We start from the raw sequence: 20,000 nt of genomic DNA, 5'->3' as shown, positions 1-20,000 counted from the left end.
TACCAGGCCGGACCCCCTTTTGCCTTCAGAACTGCCTTAATCCTTTGTGGCAGAGATTTAACAAGGCATTGGAAACCTTCCTTACAGATTTTGCTCCACATTGACATGATAGCATCACACAGTTTTGTCAGCTGCACATCCATGATGCCAATCTGCCGTCCCACCACATCCCAAAGGTGCTCTATCGTCTTGACCGTGTCTAAATGCATTGAGTTGCTGACATGTGATTGGCTGATTAGAGATTTGTGTCAACGAGCAGTGGAGCAGAGACAGGTGTACCTAATAAAGTGGCCGGTGAGTGTATAATAAGTATACAAATAATTTACATCTGACGGTAACATTTTACAGTAAGGCGGTGTTAGGTCATGTTAATGTATTTTCTAACATGAACAAACAATGAACAGTACATGTATTACAGTATTTATTCATCTTTGTTGTCATTTGTCAATTAAAATAAAGTCATTCACTGTTAGTCCATGTTATGTTTGATAATGAAAGTGAAAGAGAAAAACGAAGTGGATAATCTTAAAGCATCTACTTAATAATTCTACTTTATTTGAAGCATTTCAAAGCATTCCAATGAACACAAAAATACATATAATTCTCAAAAATCACCCAAACAGACAAATAATAAATATTTTATGAACTATTTTAGGTAAATTTCCCATCTATTTCATCTATTCAGATATTAAATATCATGCATTGATTGTCTGTGAAGTATGTGTGTGTCCAGGCAAGCCGATCTCACACACACACATGCAGCAAAAAAAAAACACATCAAACGTCTGCGCTTTAATCTGGATGTATCAGAGAGTTATTTTAACAGCGCAGCGCAGGGGAGCTTTCCATCAAACTGCATTATCAGAGCGATGCGCCTCCTGCCGGGCATCAAAACACTGCAAAAACACTCCCACTGAGAGACTCTCCTTTAATACACGCTGAACAATCACACACACTTCCACAGGCGTTAGTATGCAGAGGAGAACGCCGTAACACACACCAGTTTATATCACAGAAACACAGAAAGTGAAAGAGAGAGACCAGAAAGAAAGAAAAATGTTAAAAGAATTATGCAACTTTTTATAAGTAAATTGGTAAATTTTTTGCAAATAAATTCTTAATGTGAGTCAAAGAAAGAGTGAGCGACCAAAAGATAAGAAAAAAAAAAGAAAGAAAGAAAGAAACAAACAAACAAACAAACAAAGAAAAAGAAATGAACAAACGAAAAAGTAAGCGAGCGGGTAAACAAATGAATGAACGAATAAACAAACAAAAGAACAAGTAAGCGAACGAATGAACACACAAACGAAAGAAACAAACAAATAATTGAAAGAGCAAGCAAGCAAATGAACAAACAAAAGAATTAAGAAAGAAACAAACGAAAGAACAAGAGAACAAGCAAACAAACAAATGAAAAACAAACTAACTAACTAACTAACTAAAGATCAAGTAAACAAGCAAACAACCAAATGAAAAAAACAAACAAACAAGCAAACAAACAAAAGAACAAGCGAACAAGCAAACAAACAAATGAAAAAAGAAACAAGCAAACAAACAAACTAAAGATCAAGTGAACAAACAAACAAACACATGAAAAAACAAACAAACGAAAGAACAAGTGAACAAACAAACAAATAAATAATAAAAGAAAGAAACAAAAAAACAAACGAAAGACTAAGTGAACAAACAAACAAACAAATGAAAAGAGTGAGAGCAAGCAAGCGCGTGAACTTACAAACAAAGAAACAAACAAAATAACAAGTGAACAAACAAACAAAAGAAAGGAAAAAAAACAAAGGAAAAAAGGAGGAAAAAACAAGCAAACGAAAGGGCAGGAAAGCAAGTAAAAGAATTAACAAACAAACCAATGAAAGAACGAGAAAATGAACAAACGAATGAATAAAAGAAATAAATTAATAAAACAGTGAGCAAGCAAACGAACAAACAACTAAACAAATAAAAGAAAAAACTAATGAATGAAAGAGCGAGCAAGCAAGCGAAGGAAACAAATGAAAAAAAGAGACAAAGAAACAAATAAATGGAAGAGCGAGCAATTAAACGAATGAACGAACGAATGAACAAACAAACGAAAGAAAGAAAGAAAGAAATGAATAAGAACGAGCAAGCAAACAAACAAATGAACGAAAGTAAGAAAAAAATGAATAAATGAAAGAACGAGCAAGCGAACAAATGAATGAACGAACGAACAAACAAACAAACAAACAAACAAAAGAAAGGAAGAAAGAAACGAATGAAAGAATAAAAGAAAGAAAGGAATGAATGAATGAATGAATGAATGAATGAATGAATGAATGAATGAATGAATGAATGAACGAACGAACAAATGAATTAATGAATGAGCGAGCAAGCAAGCGAACAAACTAATAAATAAAAAAATGAACAAATGAAAGAATGAACAAATGAACGAAAGAAGGAAAGGTCATTTTACACTATATCTAAATATTTAGATTAACTATTTATTTGTTTAATTAATTAACTAATTGGTTGATTGATTGAATGAAAATGAATAAATTAATAAAAAATTATTCAAATAAATAAATTTATGTAACTTCTTTAGATGTATGTTTACTTCTATTTTAAAAAATAAAGCAGCAAATTAATACTTTATAGAAACAGAAAGGCCATATATTAAGCCAAATCTAAATAAATAAATAAATAAATAAATAAATACATGTTCCACCCAAATAAATGCTGCGTTTACAAGAGCTGAATGAACTGTGGTGCATAATGAAAGCATTTACTGTGATCAAATATGCAGTTTGCAGTGGGACTGATTTGTAGCTCTTTTCTCTCGGTCATTAGTGCACACACACACACACACACACACACACACACACACACACACACACACACACACACACACACACACACACACACACACACACTCATGCTCATGCTCATTAAGATTCGTTTAGCAGCTGTTTTGGCATCAGTGACTATTAGCCAAATTAATGATGCAATCAGCTGCTACAGACCCACTGTACAACACACACACACACACACATCCAGCAACACTATTCCATGCACTATTGCATTGCAAAACATGCCAGAATATTCCTTGTACAAACACAAAGTGCACAAATGACCCTATAAACCCTAAACAACACTAAAGGGGGCTAATAACATTGAGCTTGAAATGGCTTTAAAGAGTTCAAACTTAGACATGCTTAGCATTTGTACTGTAGCAGGTTTGGCATGCTGTCCCGGGAGAGAACGCTGAGCTCGGACATAAGGCTCCCGCCCGGTCATTAAGCATATGAGGAGATCCGAGATCAGGTAGGTCTCGAGAGCTCCCCCTTTAGAAAAATAAGGAAAAGGAGGAGATGGGGTGGAAGGGGGGATTCTTCCAAAACAAAGATAGAGCAGTAGGGAGGAAATGATCCCTTTATAGTAAACTAGGATCACTCTGATTGGATTATTACTGATTACAGATGAGCGGCCAGTCGTGCTTAATCATATCACGTGCTCCTCTCGAAATTATTTTATGAAACTTTACTTAAAATAATTGAGAACTGCTTTCATTCTAGCCGAAATTAAACAAATAAGAGTTTCTCCAGAAGAAAAAATATTACAGGAAATACCGGGAAAAATTCCTGAATCTGTTCAACACCATCTGGGAAACACTTGAAGAAAAAAATGACAGGGCGAATCATTCTGACTTCAGCTGTATGTGTTCTGCGCACACATTTTGTTCGCATCTTTAGATGGAAACACAGCTAATGTGAAACGGTCAGAGAAATGAGCATCAGCCTCAGTGTGCAGTTCTGCGCTCAATGACGGCATCCCAGGGCCCTACAGGCAGATTCATAAATCACACACACACTCGGGCCCTTAATGAGCGCTGTTACACTCCTGGACAAAACGCCGCACACAGAGCAGCCAGAGGACATGCAACCCTGTCAAAAAAAAAATCCTAAAAAACGACAACAGCGCTTGAAAATCTGAGCCTGGAGCTGCTGGATGGTCATTTTCTGGTGGTTTTCTTTTCTGCTCACGTTCAGATGAGCGAACATTCACAGACTCGCTTGACAACTCTTTTATGAAGCTTTCTGAGAATGCGAGCGCGACACACTTCAAGACGCTCAACATGAGGAGTATTTTGCATTAACAAAACCAATTGTGGTGTACTATGCAGTTCACTAATGTATTTCTGAGCTTTCAGTGTGTCAACAATGTAAACAGAAATTACATCTCGCCTTTATTAATAAGGTGAAAATCTGCCGAAATGTGACACTGACAAACAACAATGAAGCTGAATAAATAAGAAGTACTCTAAAATAAGTCGCACTTTGAACCAACTTTTTAAAGAATTAATGTAATTTGTTACAGCTTGGTAATAGCTTGGTATTAATTTAATTTAATTTAATTTAATTTAATTTAATTTAATTTAATTTAATTTAATTTAATTTAATTTAATTTTAAATAATAAAAAAAAATACATTTACACAATGTAAAAATATTGTGTTTATTATAGAGACACTATTTATTTTTACTTAAAGTAGAAAACTCTAATATCAAAGTATATTTTAGCTTTTAATAAAATAATATAACATTTTGTTTACAATAAAAAGTTTATAAATATATATTTAATATATAATAATAGTTTTATATGTAATATGTATTTAATTTGATATTTAATTTACATTAAAAAAGAAAGATGAAACAAATAATAACAATAATAAAACATTTTATATTTAATACAATTTCATAGTTAATTTAGATTAAAAAATAAAGAAATAAATATTTAATAAATAATAATAATATTATATGTTATAATCAATTTAATTCATTTTATATAATTAATTAATTTATTTTCTTTTCGGCTTAGCCCCTTTATTAATCAGGGGTCACCACAGCAGAATGAACCGCCAACTTATTCAGCATATGTTTTATGCAGTGAATGCCCTTCCAGCTGCAACTTAGCACTGGGAAACACCCATAAACTCTTGCATTCACACTCGTACACTATGGTCAGTTTGGCTTATTTAATTGACCTATCTGTGTTTGGACTGTGGGGGAAACTGGAGCACCCGGAGGAAACCCAACACGCATTCATCATATATATTTTTTAAGTGTACACTCAAAAAATTAAAGGTGACACTTAATAAATACATAGCCAAATAAATCATTTACATTAACCAAATGGGACTTTAAAATTATTTTGCATATTCATTTTTAAAATACACATATGTCTTAATATAAAAAATAAAAATGCACATACAATTATTGATGTCATTTTTGATGTCATACTGCACCACTATATTTTTACCCTAAGATCAAAGTATAATTTAGCTTTTAATAAAATAAAATAAAAAATTAAATAAAAAATTTAATTAAGATAAAATAAATAAAACAAACATGAAAACAAACAAATAAATTGATTATTAATTAAAATAAATAAATTTTTAAAAAGTAAAATGAAATAAATAAAATACAATAAAAAAATAAAATAACAATAACAATAAATAAAAATAAACATAAAAACAAACAAATTAATTAATAAATAATTAAAATAAATAAATTAATTAAAAAATACTAAAAATTATATAAATAAATCAAATAAAATCAAAAAACAAATAAAAACAAACATAAAAACAAACAAATTAATTAATTATTAATTAAAATAAATAATAATTGAAAAAATAATAAGATAAAATAAAAATACTTAAGTAAAAAAAATTAAAAACTAACACAAAAAACAAACTAATTAATTAATTATTAAATAATTTAATGAAATAAAATAAAATATAAAATAAAATACATTTCAAGTTGTTACATCTAAATTGCTAAAATTGTGTGGCTTTTTAAAATTGTGTGTGTGTGTTTGTGTGCGTGTGTGTGTGTGTGTGTGTGTGTGTGTGTGTGTGTGTGTGTGTGTGTGTGTGTGCGTGTCTTGTTTGGTCTTTCATCATTTGAGTCTTTCAGAATCAATCCCCCACTCAGACTTACTGTGAGTAGAGCATTCTAGAGCGGACGATGAATTTGAAGATGTACTCCAGAGCTTTAAGTGTCCTCAGGATGGGTTCACAGGCCTCGCCGCGACTCGACACATCCAGATAAGTCTTCAACACCGACATCAGCTTCCTAAAGCACACATTAAATTTACTTTGCACTATTGAAATTGATATTTTGTTTTTAGTACATATTAAATACATAAAAATCTTGACATTATAATATGATATAATATAATATAATATAATATATTATAATATCATATAATATAATATAATATAATATATTATAATATAATATAATATAATATAATATAATATAATATAATATAATATAATATAATATAATATAATATAATATAATTTAATTTAATATAATATGCATTTCATGTGTAAACTCAAAAAATGGGCTGACAGTTAAGAGGTTATATTAATAAATGTATAGCCAAATTAATATAAATTTATATTATTTATATAAACTGAACGTCCTATTTTAGGCCAAATCTAAAGAAATGATTAAAAACTGCTACTTTACAATTATTTTGCATTTGCATATATGTTAATATACACATTAAAATGCACACATATTAAGATTAATAATACTGATATGCCAAATTTCTTCACTCTGACTTGACCTGGATTATTTTCAATTCTGTAAGTGACATTTTGCACATAATTGACATGAAACACACACACACACACTGCCCTCTTGTGTTCAGAAGAGAGTTTCACTCACTTGTAAGCCAGTGTAGCGCTGAAGTGCTGTTTAATGTAAGCCTCCAAAACTGTGTTAAAATGCTGGAACTTTCTGTCAGCGATCAGACCGATGATATAAATCTGAGAGAAAAAGTCAAAATTATTTATACCACACCAGAGTTATCACAGGCTTGGAGGAATAAAATAAAATAAACACACAGACTTAAAATAAAATAAAATAAAATAAAATAAAATAAAATAAAATAAAATAAAATAAAATAAAATAAAATAAAATAAAATAAAATAAAATAAAATAAAGTAAAATAAAATAATTAAAAAATTTAAAAATAAAAAATGAAAACTTCATTTTGAAATTATAAAATAAATATAAATATTCCTTTTAACACCTTAAAGTGCTAAAAATGCTATCTGAAAAGGCTTAGAATTTTTTACAAATATACATAAAAAGCATATATGTAAAAAATGTTATAAATAAAATTAAATTAAATAGAATAAAATAAAAGTAAATAAATAATAAAATAAATTAAACTAAATATATTTTTTAATTATAATACATATAAATATTCCTTCTAGCTACTTAGTGCTAAAAATGTCATCTGAAATTGCTTAGAAATGTTTTTTTTAAATATAAGAAAAGCATATGTGAAAAAAATATATTTATAAATAAAATAAAACAAAATTAGACTAAACTAAACAACATAACACAAAACTACAAAATAAAATGAAACAAAAATTGATAGAAATATATATTTAATAAATATAAATATTTTTTCTAGCCACATACATCTCAAAAAATTTAGTTAGAAATGTTTTAAAATATCTGAAAACCATCTATGCAATTACCAAACAACTGGATAAATAATTGTAATAAAGAATGTTCCGTTCCTGTAGCGCCGCAGCCATGCATAGTTTAGTTGCAGCCCTAAGGCTAAGCTGCGGTCACGCTAGGCTTTTCCTCCCATAGACTTCCATTCATACGCATGCGAATGCGTCAGACGCGGGGTCAAGTTTCGCAGGTTGCTGCGGTGGAAAGTTCAAGCTTGGTGAACTCTGACCTGCGAAATCGCATCAATTGACTGTGTGAGAACAATCTCGGATCAAAACATGACCTCTCTGGAAAGAAATTTAAAACATGGAGCAATCGCTCGCTTGTGAAAATGTCTAATCAGCTTGTTTTATCCAGCCCCTTTTCGCAGTGCCGCACGACAGAATTTCGCATGCTCAAACTCTACTGTGACCGCAGCTTTACCTGTAGGTTTCAAACAAGCCTCAAGGACTCAGTTAGTTTGATCAGGTGTGATTAATTAGGGTTGGAACTAAACTGTGCAGAGCTTCAGCACTCCAGGAGTTTGACACCTGTGATGTAAGGTTTTCGGGGGTAAGATTAGTAAATAACAACACTAATCTAAAGAAATTATGCAAGACAAAATAAAATAAAAAAACATATACATAAAAAAAAAACAATCAGAGAAAGTAACAAGATAATATTAATACATTACTTATTTATTATTATAATAAAGGACTGATAATACTATAGCCTTAATATACAAAATTATTAAAGTCCTACAGAGGTAATGCCTCATAAAACAAGCCAATATTTTGATACTTCTTTAAACGTTTCCCAAATGATGTTGAACAGATTCAGGAATTTTTCACAGTATTTCCTTTAATATTTGTTTCTTCTGGAGAAAGTCTTATTTGTTTTATTTCGGCTAGAATAAAAGCAGTTTTTAATTGTTTAAAGCCATTTTAAAGTCAATATTATCAGCCCCCTTAAGCAATATTAGTGTTGGATTGTCTCCAGAACAAACCACTGTTATACAATGACTTGCCTAATTACCCTAACTTAACCCTGATTACCCTAGTGAAGCCTTTACATGTCACTTTAAGCTGAATACTAGTGTCTTGAAGAATATCTAGTCTAATATTATGTGCTGTCATCATGGCAAAGATTAAAACTATTAATAGTTATTAAAACTATTATGTTTAGAAATGAAAAAAAATCTTATTATCTTCAAACAAAAATTGGGAAAAAAAAAATATACAGGAGCGCTAATAATTCTGACTTTAACTGTGTGTGTGTTTGGATGCTGCTTACCAGAGCGTCAAACACCAAAATATCATAGTCGTCAGTCTGAGAATGTTCCATCATGATGTTGAACAGAGCATCCAGAGTGTCCTGCAGAAACTACACACACACACACACACACACACACACACGCACACACACACACGCATTAACAAACACGCATGCTAAAGTAAGTTTCTAGTGCAGTTCATTAATAGTTTCAGTGCCACACACCTTCACAACTTCTTCTCCGTCGATGAGTTTGAGCTCCTGCAGGTTCTTCTTCAGCATCTCAGGACGAGTTCTCCACTTCAGCAGACCCAACAAACCCACTGACAGACACACAGACAGATGCATTATTTTATTAATGTAGAAATAAATCCCTAGGATGTCCCTAGAGTGTGTGTGTGTGAAGTTTCAGCTTAAAACAGCACACAAATAATGTTTATAACTCTCTGAAACCGACCCTTTTAGTCTTGAGTCCTAATTGTGGTGTTTTGGTGACTGTCTCTTTAAATTCAAATGAGATTGTGCTCTTTTCAGAAGAGGGCGGAGCTACAAATGCTTGTGTGTCAGCATAGTGGCAGATTCAATAACAGGACTAACGTCCCATGCTAATGAGCGAGAGATGGTCACCAGTGGGCGGGGCTTTCCCCCTCTGATGACACGTACAAAGAGAGAATGTCAATCAAAGTGTTTCCTTTATCAAGTCTGATTATAAACAATACAAATAATAGATGTTTACCATTAGATGCTGCTTATATTCACACACTGCTGACACACAACTGTGCATAAACCCCATACAAAAGTGATTTCTGCGTGACAGTTTCACGTGTTTAGCTGTAAATGTGTGTGTGTGTTAGTGTGAGCGTGGTGATGGAAGATTCAGCAACATTCATTAGTGTGATTAACAGGCCTTCTCAAGAACAGCTGTTCGAGCACACCTGCATCTGTGTGTCCTTTAACAAAAAAAGTCATTTAACAAAAGTAAACACTCACACACTCACTTTACTTCAGCTTAGGCCCTGATTTATCAGGGGTCGCCACAGCGGAATGAACCGACAATTACTCTGGCATATGTTTTATGCAGCAGATGCCCTTCCAGCCGCAACCCAACATTGAGAAACACACATACAACACATTTAAATATACACTCAACGGCCACTTTATTAGGTACACCTTACTAGAACCAGGTTGGACCCCCTTTTGCCTTCAGAACTGCTTTAAGCCTTCATGGCAGAGATTCAACAAGATGCTGGAAATATTCCTCAGAGATTTTGCTCCATATTGACATGAGAGCATCACACAGTTGCTGCAGATTTGTCGGCTGCACATCCATGATGCCAATCTCCCGTTCCACCACATTTCAAAGCTGCTCTATTGGATTGAGAGCTGGTGACTGTTGAGGCCATCTGAGTACAGTGAACTCATCGTCATGTTCACCAGTCTGAGATGATTGAGCTTTATGACATGCTGCGTTATCCTGCTGGAGGTAGCCATCAGAAGATGGAGACACTGTGCTCATAAAGGGATGGACATGGTCAGCAGCAATACTCAGGTAGGCTGTGGCGTTGATGCTCAATTGGTACTAATGGACCCAAAGAAAATCTCCCCCACACCATTACACCACCACCACCAGCCTGAACCGCTGATACAAGGCAGGATGATCCATGCTTTCATGTTGTTGAGGCCAAATTCTGACCCGATCATCTGAATGTGTCAGCAGAAATGGAGACTCATCAGAGCAGCAACGTTTCTCCAATCTTCTATTGTCCAGTTTTGGTGAGTCTGTGTGAATTGTAGCCTCAGTTTCCTGTTCTTAGCTGACAGGAGCGGCACCCGGTGTGGTCTTCTGCTGCTGTAGCCCATCCGCCTCAAGGTTGGCCGTGTTGTGTGTTCAGAGATGCTCTTCTGCAGAGCTCGGTTGTAACGAGTGCTTATTTGAGTTACTGTTGCCTTTCTATCAGCTGGAACCAGTCTGGCCATTCTCCTCTGACCTCTGGCATCAACAAGGCATTTGCACCCACAGAACTGCCGCTCACTGGATATTCCCTCTTTTTCAGGCCATTCTCCATCTAGAGAGGGTTGTGCGTGAAAATCCCAGTAGATCAGCAGTTTCTGAAATACTCAGAGCAGCCAGTCTGGCACCAACAACCATGCCACATTCAAAGTCACTTGAATTTCCTTTCTCCCCCATTCTGATACTCGCTTTGAACTGCAGCAGATCGTCTTGACCATGTCTACAAGCATTGAGCTGCTGCCATGTGATTTGATTCATTAACAAGCAGTTGGACAGGTGTACCTAATAAAGTGGCCGGTGCGTGTAGTTTTCACTTTGAATTAGGATTATTTTGCTTGTTTTAATAAAAAACACACTTATTTTGACTTATTATTTCTGAAAACATCACAATATTTACTGCTCGTCTATAAAATGCTTTTTGATTTAGGAAGTTGTTGATTTTTGGACTAGAAACACGACAGAAAGAAACCCATTTGTTTGCCTTGTGGCTCTTTTTTCACAGGCGAAATGAAACAGCACTCACAGTCCATTTCATTTCTGTAATGTCATGTTTTTCCAAGTCAACAGGGAGGTTCAGTGAGGGGAAAAGGCAGGGAGTTATACGTCAGTGGTGAAAAGTGTTTCTACATGAAAAGTAAGAGGTTTCGATGGCATCGGCTGAGAAGGAAAGTGATTTCGGAGGCACAGCAGGTTATTGCTTTCTGATGAAAGATGCCAGAGAAACCATTTGTTATCTTTAAAGTAAGACAAGAGAAAAAAGAAACATATTCAATAGAAATATTTATGTTTCAACCATGTAAAGCTTGACATTGCCAGCCAGACTGGTTCCAGCTGATAGAAAGGCGACAGTAACTCAAATAAGCACTCGTTACAACCGAGCTCTGCAGAAGAGCATCTCTGAACACACAACACGTCCAACCTTGAGGCGGATGGGCTACAGCAGCAGAAGAGCACACCGGGTGCCGCTCCTGTCAGCTAAGAACAGGAAACTGAGGCTACAATTCACACAGACTCACCAAAACTGGACAATAGAAGATTGGAGAAACGTTGCCTGCTCTGATGAGTCTCCATTTCTGCTGACACATTCAGATGCTCGGCTCAGAACTGTAGTCTTATTTTCCCTCTTGTCCCAATGTCATTCATACATCCTTCCATTTCTCATTTACGTTATTTACAAGGCTTGGCCGAAGCGGACAGGTAAGAAGGTCGTGTGATACACATCTTGCAACATGTAGGACTGCTCTTGTGTATAGTACGGCGAGCGCCACCCCTTGTACTTTTTGAATAGACAGAGTAGATAGTTAGGACTCGGAAGACTCTTCACGTGTTTGTTATTGTGTTTCATATATTTAGCTTGTTAGATGCTTCAGGGGAGTTAGATATTGTTTGGGTTTTGTTTTTTTCTTTTCTTTAGCGCCACTCACATCTCCTCTGCCAGCTCTGTTGTTTTTCCCGGTCTTCGTATTTGTCTCGGTGTTGTATATATTGTAAATACATATTTTTTGCCTTACTTTCTTTTTCTTTATTTGTGATTAATTCATTGTTTTTGTTCATTTTGGGTATTGTAAATAAAGTCACAATTTATGGTACCTACTTTGGTTGTCTTTTGCATGTCATTCCCTATTTGCATAACTGTATTTTAATGGGGTATATGCCGAAGCATGCTAATAGGACTTTTAATTTGCCATTAACCTGGGTTAATCGCTTCCAATTGAATGGCAATGCAAAATCCAGTGCGTTTAAGGTCTGTTTTCTTTTAAAAATCAGCGATCTCCACTAGCTGAGTGATATCCGATTTAAAGTGGGTCTCAGATTGTACAAGAAGCACTGCATTAAATTACATTCCCCCCGCCATGTCTTTATAATATGAGCATTTATTTTACCCCAGTATATTCAATGGAGCTTCTGCGTTAGCCTGCCGATTCTGACGGGCGCGTGCGAGTAAACGGCTTTTTGTCTCGTTTTACGCTTGAGCAACTAAATAAATCCTAAAGTTTATTTAACTGAATGTATTTTATTGACATTACAACATTGATGCTGTATAAGGAACCGTATAAAATGAGAAAAAGTTCACAATAACAGGTCACCGGAAGTGTATCAGCATGGGAACAGCACTAGCTCGGCATATACCCTATTATACATAAATGTCAAACCCCACTTTCCCCTGGACAAACATCAAACATCAATGCCACAGCCTACCCGAGTATTGTTGCTGACCATGTCCACCCCTTTCTGATGGCTACTTCATCTCAGACTGGTTTCTTGAACATGACAATGAGTGCACTGTACTCAAATGGCCTCCACAGTCACCAGAGCTCAATCCAATAGAGCAGCTTTGGGATGTGGTGGAACGGGAGATTGGGATCATGGATGTGCAGCCGACAAATCTGCAGCAACTGTGTGATGCTATCATGTCAATATGGAGCAAAATCTCTGAGGAGTATTTCCAGTAGCTTGTTGAATCTCTGCCATGAATCTTTGCTTACTTTATTGGCAGATTATAGCTCATTTTAAAGAGGATCTGATATGCAAAATCCCTTTTATAAGGGGTTTTAAACACAGCAGTGTGTTAATACGAGCAGCTTCTAATAATGTAAATTAATTAACTGTATTGTTTATAATCAGACTGGATAAAGGAAACACTTTGATTGACATTCTCCCTTTTATACGTGTCATCAGAGGGGGAAAGCCCCGCCCATTAGTGCACATCTCTCCCTCATTAGCATAGGAAGTTAGTCTTGTTATTGAAGCTGCCACTATGCTGACACACAGGCATTTGTAGCTCCGCCCTCTTTTGAAAAAAGATCACAATCTCATTTGAATTTAAAGCGACAGTCACCAAAACACCACAATTAGGACTAAAGACTGAAACTAAAGACATTATCTGTGTGCTATCTTAAGCTGAAACTTCACTAGGCACATGCATAGTAGGTCTCCTTTAAGAAAACACTCACTAAATATTGAAAACAAGACTGAATATGTTGTGTGCTTGACAATACTACTTGATTTAAGAAATGTTTAGATATTTGGACTAAATACAAGACTCTCTGTAAGTAATGCACATTCTGCAGTCTGCATGTGCTTAATTGGTCATACACACCGTTCTGTGTGAGTTTGGTGGAGCAGACGAGTGTTGAGATGGTGAAGATATCTCTGGAGCTCACAGACAGACCCCCGACACTGCTGGAGCTGCGCATCAGTGTCGACCCCTTGTGGCAGTCAGAGGTACTGCGCTCCGACGCCAGAGGCAGGTACATGCTGACTTCCTCCATACGCTTACTGTCGCCCTGCACAAGATAGATTGTTGTGTATCTAATTCTATATATTGTAGTGAAATTGATTTTATAATTAAAACAAGAATACTTCAATAAATATGAACATTTAAATACATTTAAATATGAAATATTTTGCATTTAAAATAGTATTTTTACAGAAACTGCCAAATAAAAGCTCTGTAATTTGTATTTACAATAGATATTAATCCCACACTCACATGCATATCATGTTTATATATTCGCCTCAATGTAAAATTTGGCTTTGCAGAAATCATCGTCCATAAATAATAATTTTTATATTGATTTAAATCATAAATAGGTGGTAATAACTAAACAGAGCCCATTAGAAACAAGTATTTACTCACATCAGTGCTTGTAATTGACACCCAAGAATCAATTAAAAACTCAAGAATTAAATTAATCCACTTTTTGGCCTCATTAAATATTTGTACATATGTTTTTCTGACCTTAAATACAGTGAGATCATGTATGCCGTCTCTCAGAACGGTTCCGTCCTCCTTCATCAGACGCACAAACGCCATCGCAAAGTTCCTTTCACTCTTATCCTTTGCTGTAAAACACAAATGATAACATAATTTATTAGTAATACTAAGATTTATACATGCATGTACGGCACATAACAGACATCAGAGAGCCCACATTATAATTATCTGGCTTTTAATTTATAGTTTAATTCATTTAAACGTATTTATTTATTTATTTATTTATTTATTTATTTATTTATTTATTTATTTATTTATTTATTTATTTATCTTTAATTTACTGGAGCTGAGATAAAGAGGAGGAGCTGCTTATGAAGGGGAGGAGCTGATAATGAAGAGGATGAACTAATGATGAAGGGGTGGAGCTGATGTTAAATAGGAGGAGCTAATGATGAAGGAGGAAGGAGCTGATGATTAATGGGAAGGAATTGCTTGTGATGGGGAGGGGCTGATTATGCAGGGGAGGAGCTGATAATGAAGGGGAGAAGCTGATGATGAAGGGGGAGGGGCTGATTAATAACGAGGAAGGAATTGCTTGTGAAGGGGGGGGCTGACTATGCAGGGGAGGGGCTGATTATGAAGGGGAAAAGCTGATGATGAATGGGGAGGGCCTGTTTAATAATGAGGAGGAGCTGCTTGTGAAAGAGAGGAGCTTATTATGCAGGGGAGGAGCTGATTATGAAGGGGAGAAGCTGATGATGAATGGAGAGGGGCTGATTAATAATGAAGAGGAGCTGCTTGTGAAAGGGAGGAGCTGATTATAAAGGGGAGGGGTTGATTATGAAGGGGAGAAGCTGATGATGAATGAGGAGGGGCTGATTAATAATGAGGAGGAGCTGCTTGTGAAAGGGAGGAGCTTATTATGAAGGGGAGGAGCTGATTATGGAGGGGAGAAGCTGATGATGAATGAGGAGTGGCTGATTAATAATGAGGAGGAGCTGCTTGTGAAAGGGAGGAGCTTATTATGAAGGGGAGGAGCTGATTATGGAGGGGAGAAGCTGATGATGAATGGGGAGGGGCTGATTAATAATGAGGAGGAGCTGCTTGTGAAAGGGAGGAGCTGATTATAAAGGGGGGGGCTGATTATGAAGGGGAGGAGTTGATAAAAGAGGAGGAGCTGCTGGGAAGTAGCTGATATTTAAGGCGAAAAGCTGCTTAATAAGGGGAGGAGCTGATTATGAATAAAGGGTTGTCAATAAAGGGAAGGAGCTAATTTTAAATGAGAAGAGCTGATTATTAAGAGAAGGAGCTAACGATGAATGGGAAGGGACTGATAAATAATGGGGAGGAGTTGCTTATGAAGGGGCTGATTATGAAGAGAAGGAGCTGATTATGAAGGGGATGAGCTAATGATGAATGGGGAGGGACTGATAATTAATGGGGAGGAGCTTCTTGTGCAGGGGAGGAGCTGATTATAAAGGAGAGTGGCTGATTATGAAGGGTAAAAGCTAATGATGCATGGGGAGGGACTGATAATTAATGAGGAGGAGCTGCTTGTGAAGGGGATGAGCTGATTATGAAGGGGAGCTACTGCTTAATTAGCGGAGGAGCTGATGATAAAGGAGATAAGCTGCTGATGAAGGGGAGGGGCTAGGGATGAAGGGGAAGAGCTAATGATAAAGGGGAGGGGCTGATTATTAAGGGGTGGAGCTATCAGGTGCAAAGGTTGAATTAGTTTATTTAATTAAGATTGCAACAACAAGCTAAATTGTTTTACAGAGATAATTGCACATCCTCCCAATGGTTACAGTCATATTTGATAGTTTGGTCATTTATTGAGATTAAATATTTACATATTAATATATTCCAGTTAGTATAAAAATGCCAGTGTTCCATTTGGGACAACACTAAACTCAAACAGTACACAAATAACTACAAAATCATTACATTTACAAGTTATTTATGTCATAAATGAATGTGTCATGCACTCAGCTCACTGGGTCAACTGTAATTCAAAACATTATACCAGCCACTGTAAAACTTACACTCTTGTGAAGATCGATGACGAAACATGAAGCGCAGGTGAATTCTGGGCATCTCCTCCAGCGGGATCGCCACCTACAGGCCCGGAAGAAAACACATATACACTACATACAGATCGAAATAAGACTTTATACCTAACTAAGCCCCTTTAGACTTTATTTGCAGCATTTAATAAATAATAAATAAATGAAAAAACTTGAAAAAAAAATACAACAAAATTACAAAAAAAAAAAGAAAATAGGGAAAAAAAACTATAAATAACTAAATTAGTATCTTGATATTAAAATATGCACTTGATGTATACTTAATTTTATTGAATCAAATATTAATTCATTTATTAATTATACTAATAAAAAATTACCAGTGATCTGTCAAAATATGTAAAACTTTTATATCATTTACTTTATTGGTGATATATTAGTTGTGCTTTTTCTCCTACCTTAAAGGTTTCCATCCAGCGAGGTTGTTTGATCTGGTAATAAATGACGGATTTATACTCGTTTACAGGTCGATCTCCAGCTCCCAGACAGATAGAGTTCTGCACAGAAACACAAAGAGAGCTGTCAGTCAACACAAAAAACCCCGCCCCCTTTTGCATATTTAATCCGGCAGTGTCACATAATTCGAAGTCAAATTGAAGCAATTTCCAGATGCATTTTCAAACAGTTTCCGGCACTTTTCAAGCCTGGAAAATTATATATTTGCATACATAAACATACTTCATCACATTATATCAGATGCTAATGTATTCTACAATATGGTATACCTTTTCTAAGGAGAAATGTAGATGCCATGTTTGCCTCAACATTGAATTACTTTCATTTACCCTCATAAATATAATGTACTCACATCGTACGTTTTTCATCTTACATTTATATTTATTTTAATTTCATTTATTTCATGTCTTCTCCCACTGTTTAAGCAAATGGTGCTGATAAAGAATAGTTTATAGAGTATGAATAGTTCATTTTAAATACATTAATATTTTTTATAATAATAATAATTGTATATCTATTAATAAAAATGTATACAGTTGAAGTTCATTTTTACTGTTAATTTTTATTATATTTCTAACATTTCCCTAACGATGTTGAACAGATTCAGGAAATTTTCACAGTAATTCCTATAATATTTTTTCTCCTGGAGAAAGTCTTATTTGTTTGATTTCGGCTAGAATAAAAGCAGTTTTTAATTTTTTAAAACCCATTTTAAGCTCAATATTATTCGCCCCTTCAGCAATATTAGTTTTGGATTGTCTCCAGAACAAACCACTGTTATACAATGACTTGCCTAATTACCCTAACTTTACCCTAATTACCCTAGTTAAGCCTTTACATGTCACTTTAAGCTGAATACTAGTGTCTTGAAGAATATCTAGTCTAATATTATGTGAGGAAAAAAAAGAAATCAGTTATCAGAGGTCACACTCACAGGCACCACCTTGCCGTCCTCGTCACACACCAGCATGATGACCTCCACGTTCTTCTGCGTGGTTTTGTTGTACTTGTCGAAGTCTCCGGAGTGCAGCGTGAGGTAGATGTCGTTGCGGATGTCGCCCGGCATGATGATCTCAGGGAATCCCAGCTTCCGGGCCACCACAGTGCTGCGGTCCACCAAATGCGGATATTCCTTACGGATCTGGACGATATCGCCCACTAGAGCCTTCATGGTGACCCACAGACCTGCACCACACACACAAAACACCCAAAACATCAGCACTTCCAGTGTTATGCATGTGACAAATTCACAAGGATTGTATATGCTATAGTGGTGTAAAAGATCTCGCTGCTGGATCATGTTATGGTTTTTTAGTCTTGAATTGGGTCATTTTTTGAATCAGCAAAAAAATTGGAGGAGACTAATGTAATTTGCTTTCTATTAATTACAAAAACAGCGCTCCAAGACATGTTTGGTTTTAACAAACAGAACTTATAGCCTGTAATTTAATAAAAAATAAAATGAAGAAATAATCAGCTGAATTAAAAAATTGTTAAAATATTCAGTAGTGTGTAAAAGTCACTGTTACCACTACTGTTGCTGATAATGTTAAATGTAGAACTGTAAATGTAATGTTAAATGTGTGTTGTGTGTTAGCCGGCAGCTAGCTCTCTGCAACTTTCACATGGTTGCCCACTGAAGCTAAGCAGGGCTGTGCCCGGTCAGTACCTGGATGGGAGACCACATGGGAAAGCCAGGTTGCTCTCTCTCTCTCTCTTTGAGAATGTGTGTGTGTGTGTGTGTGTGTGTGCAGACAAGATTTCGGCTTTAGTGAGTATTAAAGCGTCAGCAGAGAGTCTGATCACTGCTGCTGTTCCATCATTTTCTCAGAGATCAGAGCAGCGAGTCGTACCTTGTCCTCCACTGTCACCACGCGTCGTCGTCACTTTATTCAGCAGAGTGTGTAAGAAGTCGTTCTCAGCGATGACCCTAAAACACACACACACAAACACACATATTAAAAGAAGAAAAATTAAAAAAAATCTATAACATGAACACATACTGTATAAACTATATAACTGTGTTCATATTTTAAAAGGGACCTATTATGCAAAAACAAAGATGTACAATAAGTCTGTGGTGTCCCTAGTGTGTGTGTGGGTGATGTTTCAGCTCAAAATAGCACACAAATAATGTTTATAACTCTCTGAAACTGACCCTTATAGGCTTTAATCCTGATTGTGGTGTTTTGGTGACTGTCTCTTTAAATGCAAATGAGACTGTGCTCTTTTCAAAAGAGGGCGGGGCTACAAATGTCTGTGTCAGAATAGAATCAAAAACAAAACTAATATTCTATGCTAATGAGGGAGAGATTGTCACCAGTGGGCGGGGCTTTCCCCCTCTGATGACACGTACAAAGGGAGAATGTCAATCAAAGTGTTTCCTTTATCAAGTCTGATTATAAACAATACAAAAAATAGATGTTTACCATTAGATGCTGCTTATATTCACACACTGCAGCAACACAACTGTGTATAAACCCCTTATAAAAGTGATTTCTGCATGACAGTTCCCCTTTAAAGAGCTGAAATATGTCATTCAAATCAAAACCCCATATCAAACCCATCAATAGACTTTTGGTGAACAGGACAGACTTACGGATGAAAGGGAATGAAATATTGCTTCTCTTCGTCACATTCTGTCTTCCCTTTGATGATGTCACTGATGTCCATCACTGTCAATGAACACAGATTACACTTTAACAGATCACACACTCTCTCTTTGTGATCAGATGTCAACATCCAGCCAGATATTTAATATATACACTCAACGGCCACTTTATTAGGTACACCTGTCCTACTGCTTGTTAACGCAGATTTCTAATCAGCCAATCACATAATGCATTTAGACATGTAGACATGGTCAGGACGATCTGCTGCAGTTCGATGCGAGCATCAGAATGGGAAAGAAAGGGGATTTAAGTGACTTTGAACGTGGCATGGTTGCTGCTTTCAGACTGGCTGG

The 20,000-nt window shown here is 35.6% G+C and overlaps 1 protein-coding gene across 1 annotated transcript in view; it reads right to left on the bottom strand.

Moving 5' to 3' along the window:
* Nucleotides 1–20,000, bottom strand: part of dock2 (dedicator of cytokinesis 2) — a 158,858-nt gene that overhangs the window by 118,575 nt on the left and 20,283 nt on the right. Inside the window, 11 exon segments of the mRNA NM_001440749.1 lie at nucleotides 5,971–6,105; nucleotides 6,709–6,809; nucleotides 8,788–8,877; nucleotides 8,992–9,089; nucleotides 13,878–14,064; nucleotides 14,520–14,623; nucleotides 16,541–16,613; nucleotides 16,978–17,076; nucleotides 17,970–18,220; nucleotides 18,889–18,965; nucleotides 19,635–19,710. Coding sequence (NP_001427678.1) covers nucleotides 5,971–6,105; nucleotides 6,709–6,809; nucleotides 8,788–8,877; nucleotides 8,992–9,089; nucleotides 13,878–14,064; nucleotides 14,520–14,623; nucleotides 16,541–16,613; nucleotides 16,978–17,076; nucleotides 17,970–18,220; nucleotides 18,889–18,965; nucleotides 19,635–19,710 — 1,291 coding nt within the window.

This window comes from Danio rerio, chromosome 14, assembly GCF_052040795.2.
Source record: "Danio rerio strain M-AB ecotype USA chromosome 14, GRCz13ab, whole genome shotgun sequence".
In the NCBI taxonomy this organism is placed as follows: Eukaryota; Metazoa; Chordata; class Actinopteri; order Cypriniformes; family Danionidae; genus Danio; species Danio rerio.
The sequence above is the reverse complement of the archived record's forward strand: the minus strand, read 5'-3'. Positions and strand labels throughout refer to the sequence as shown.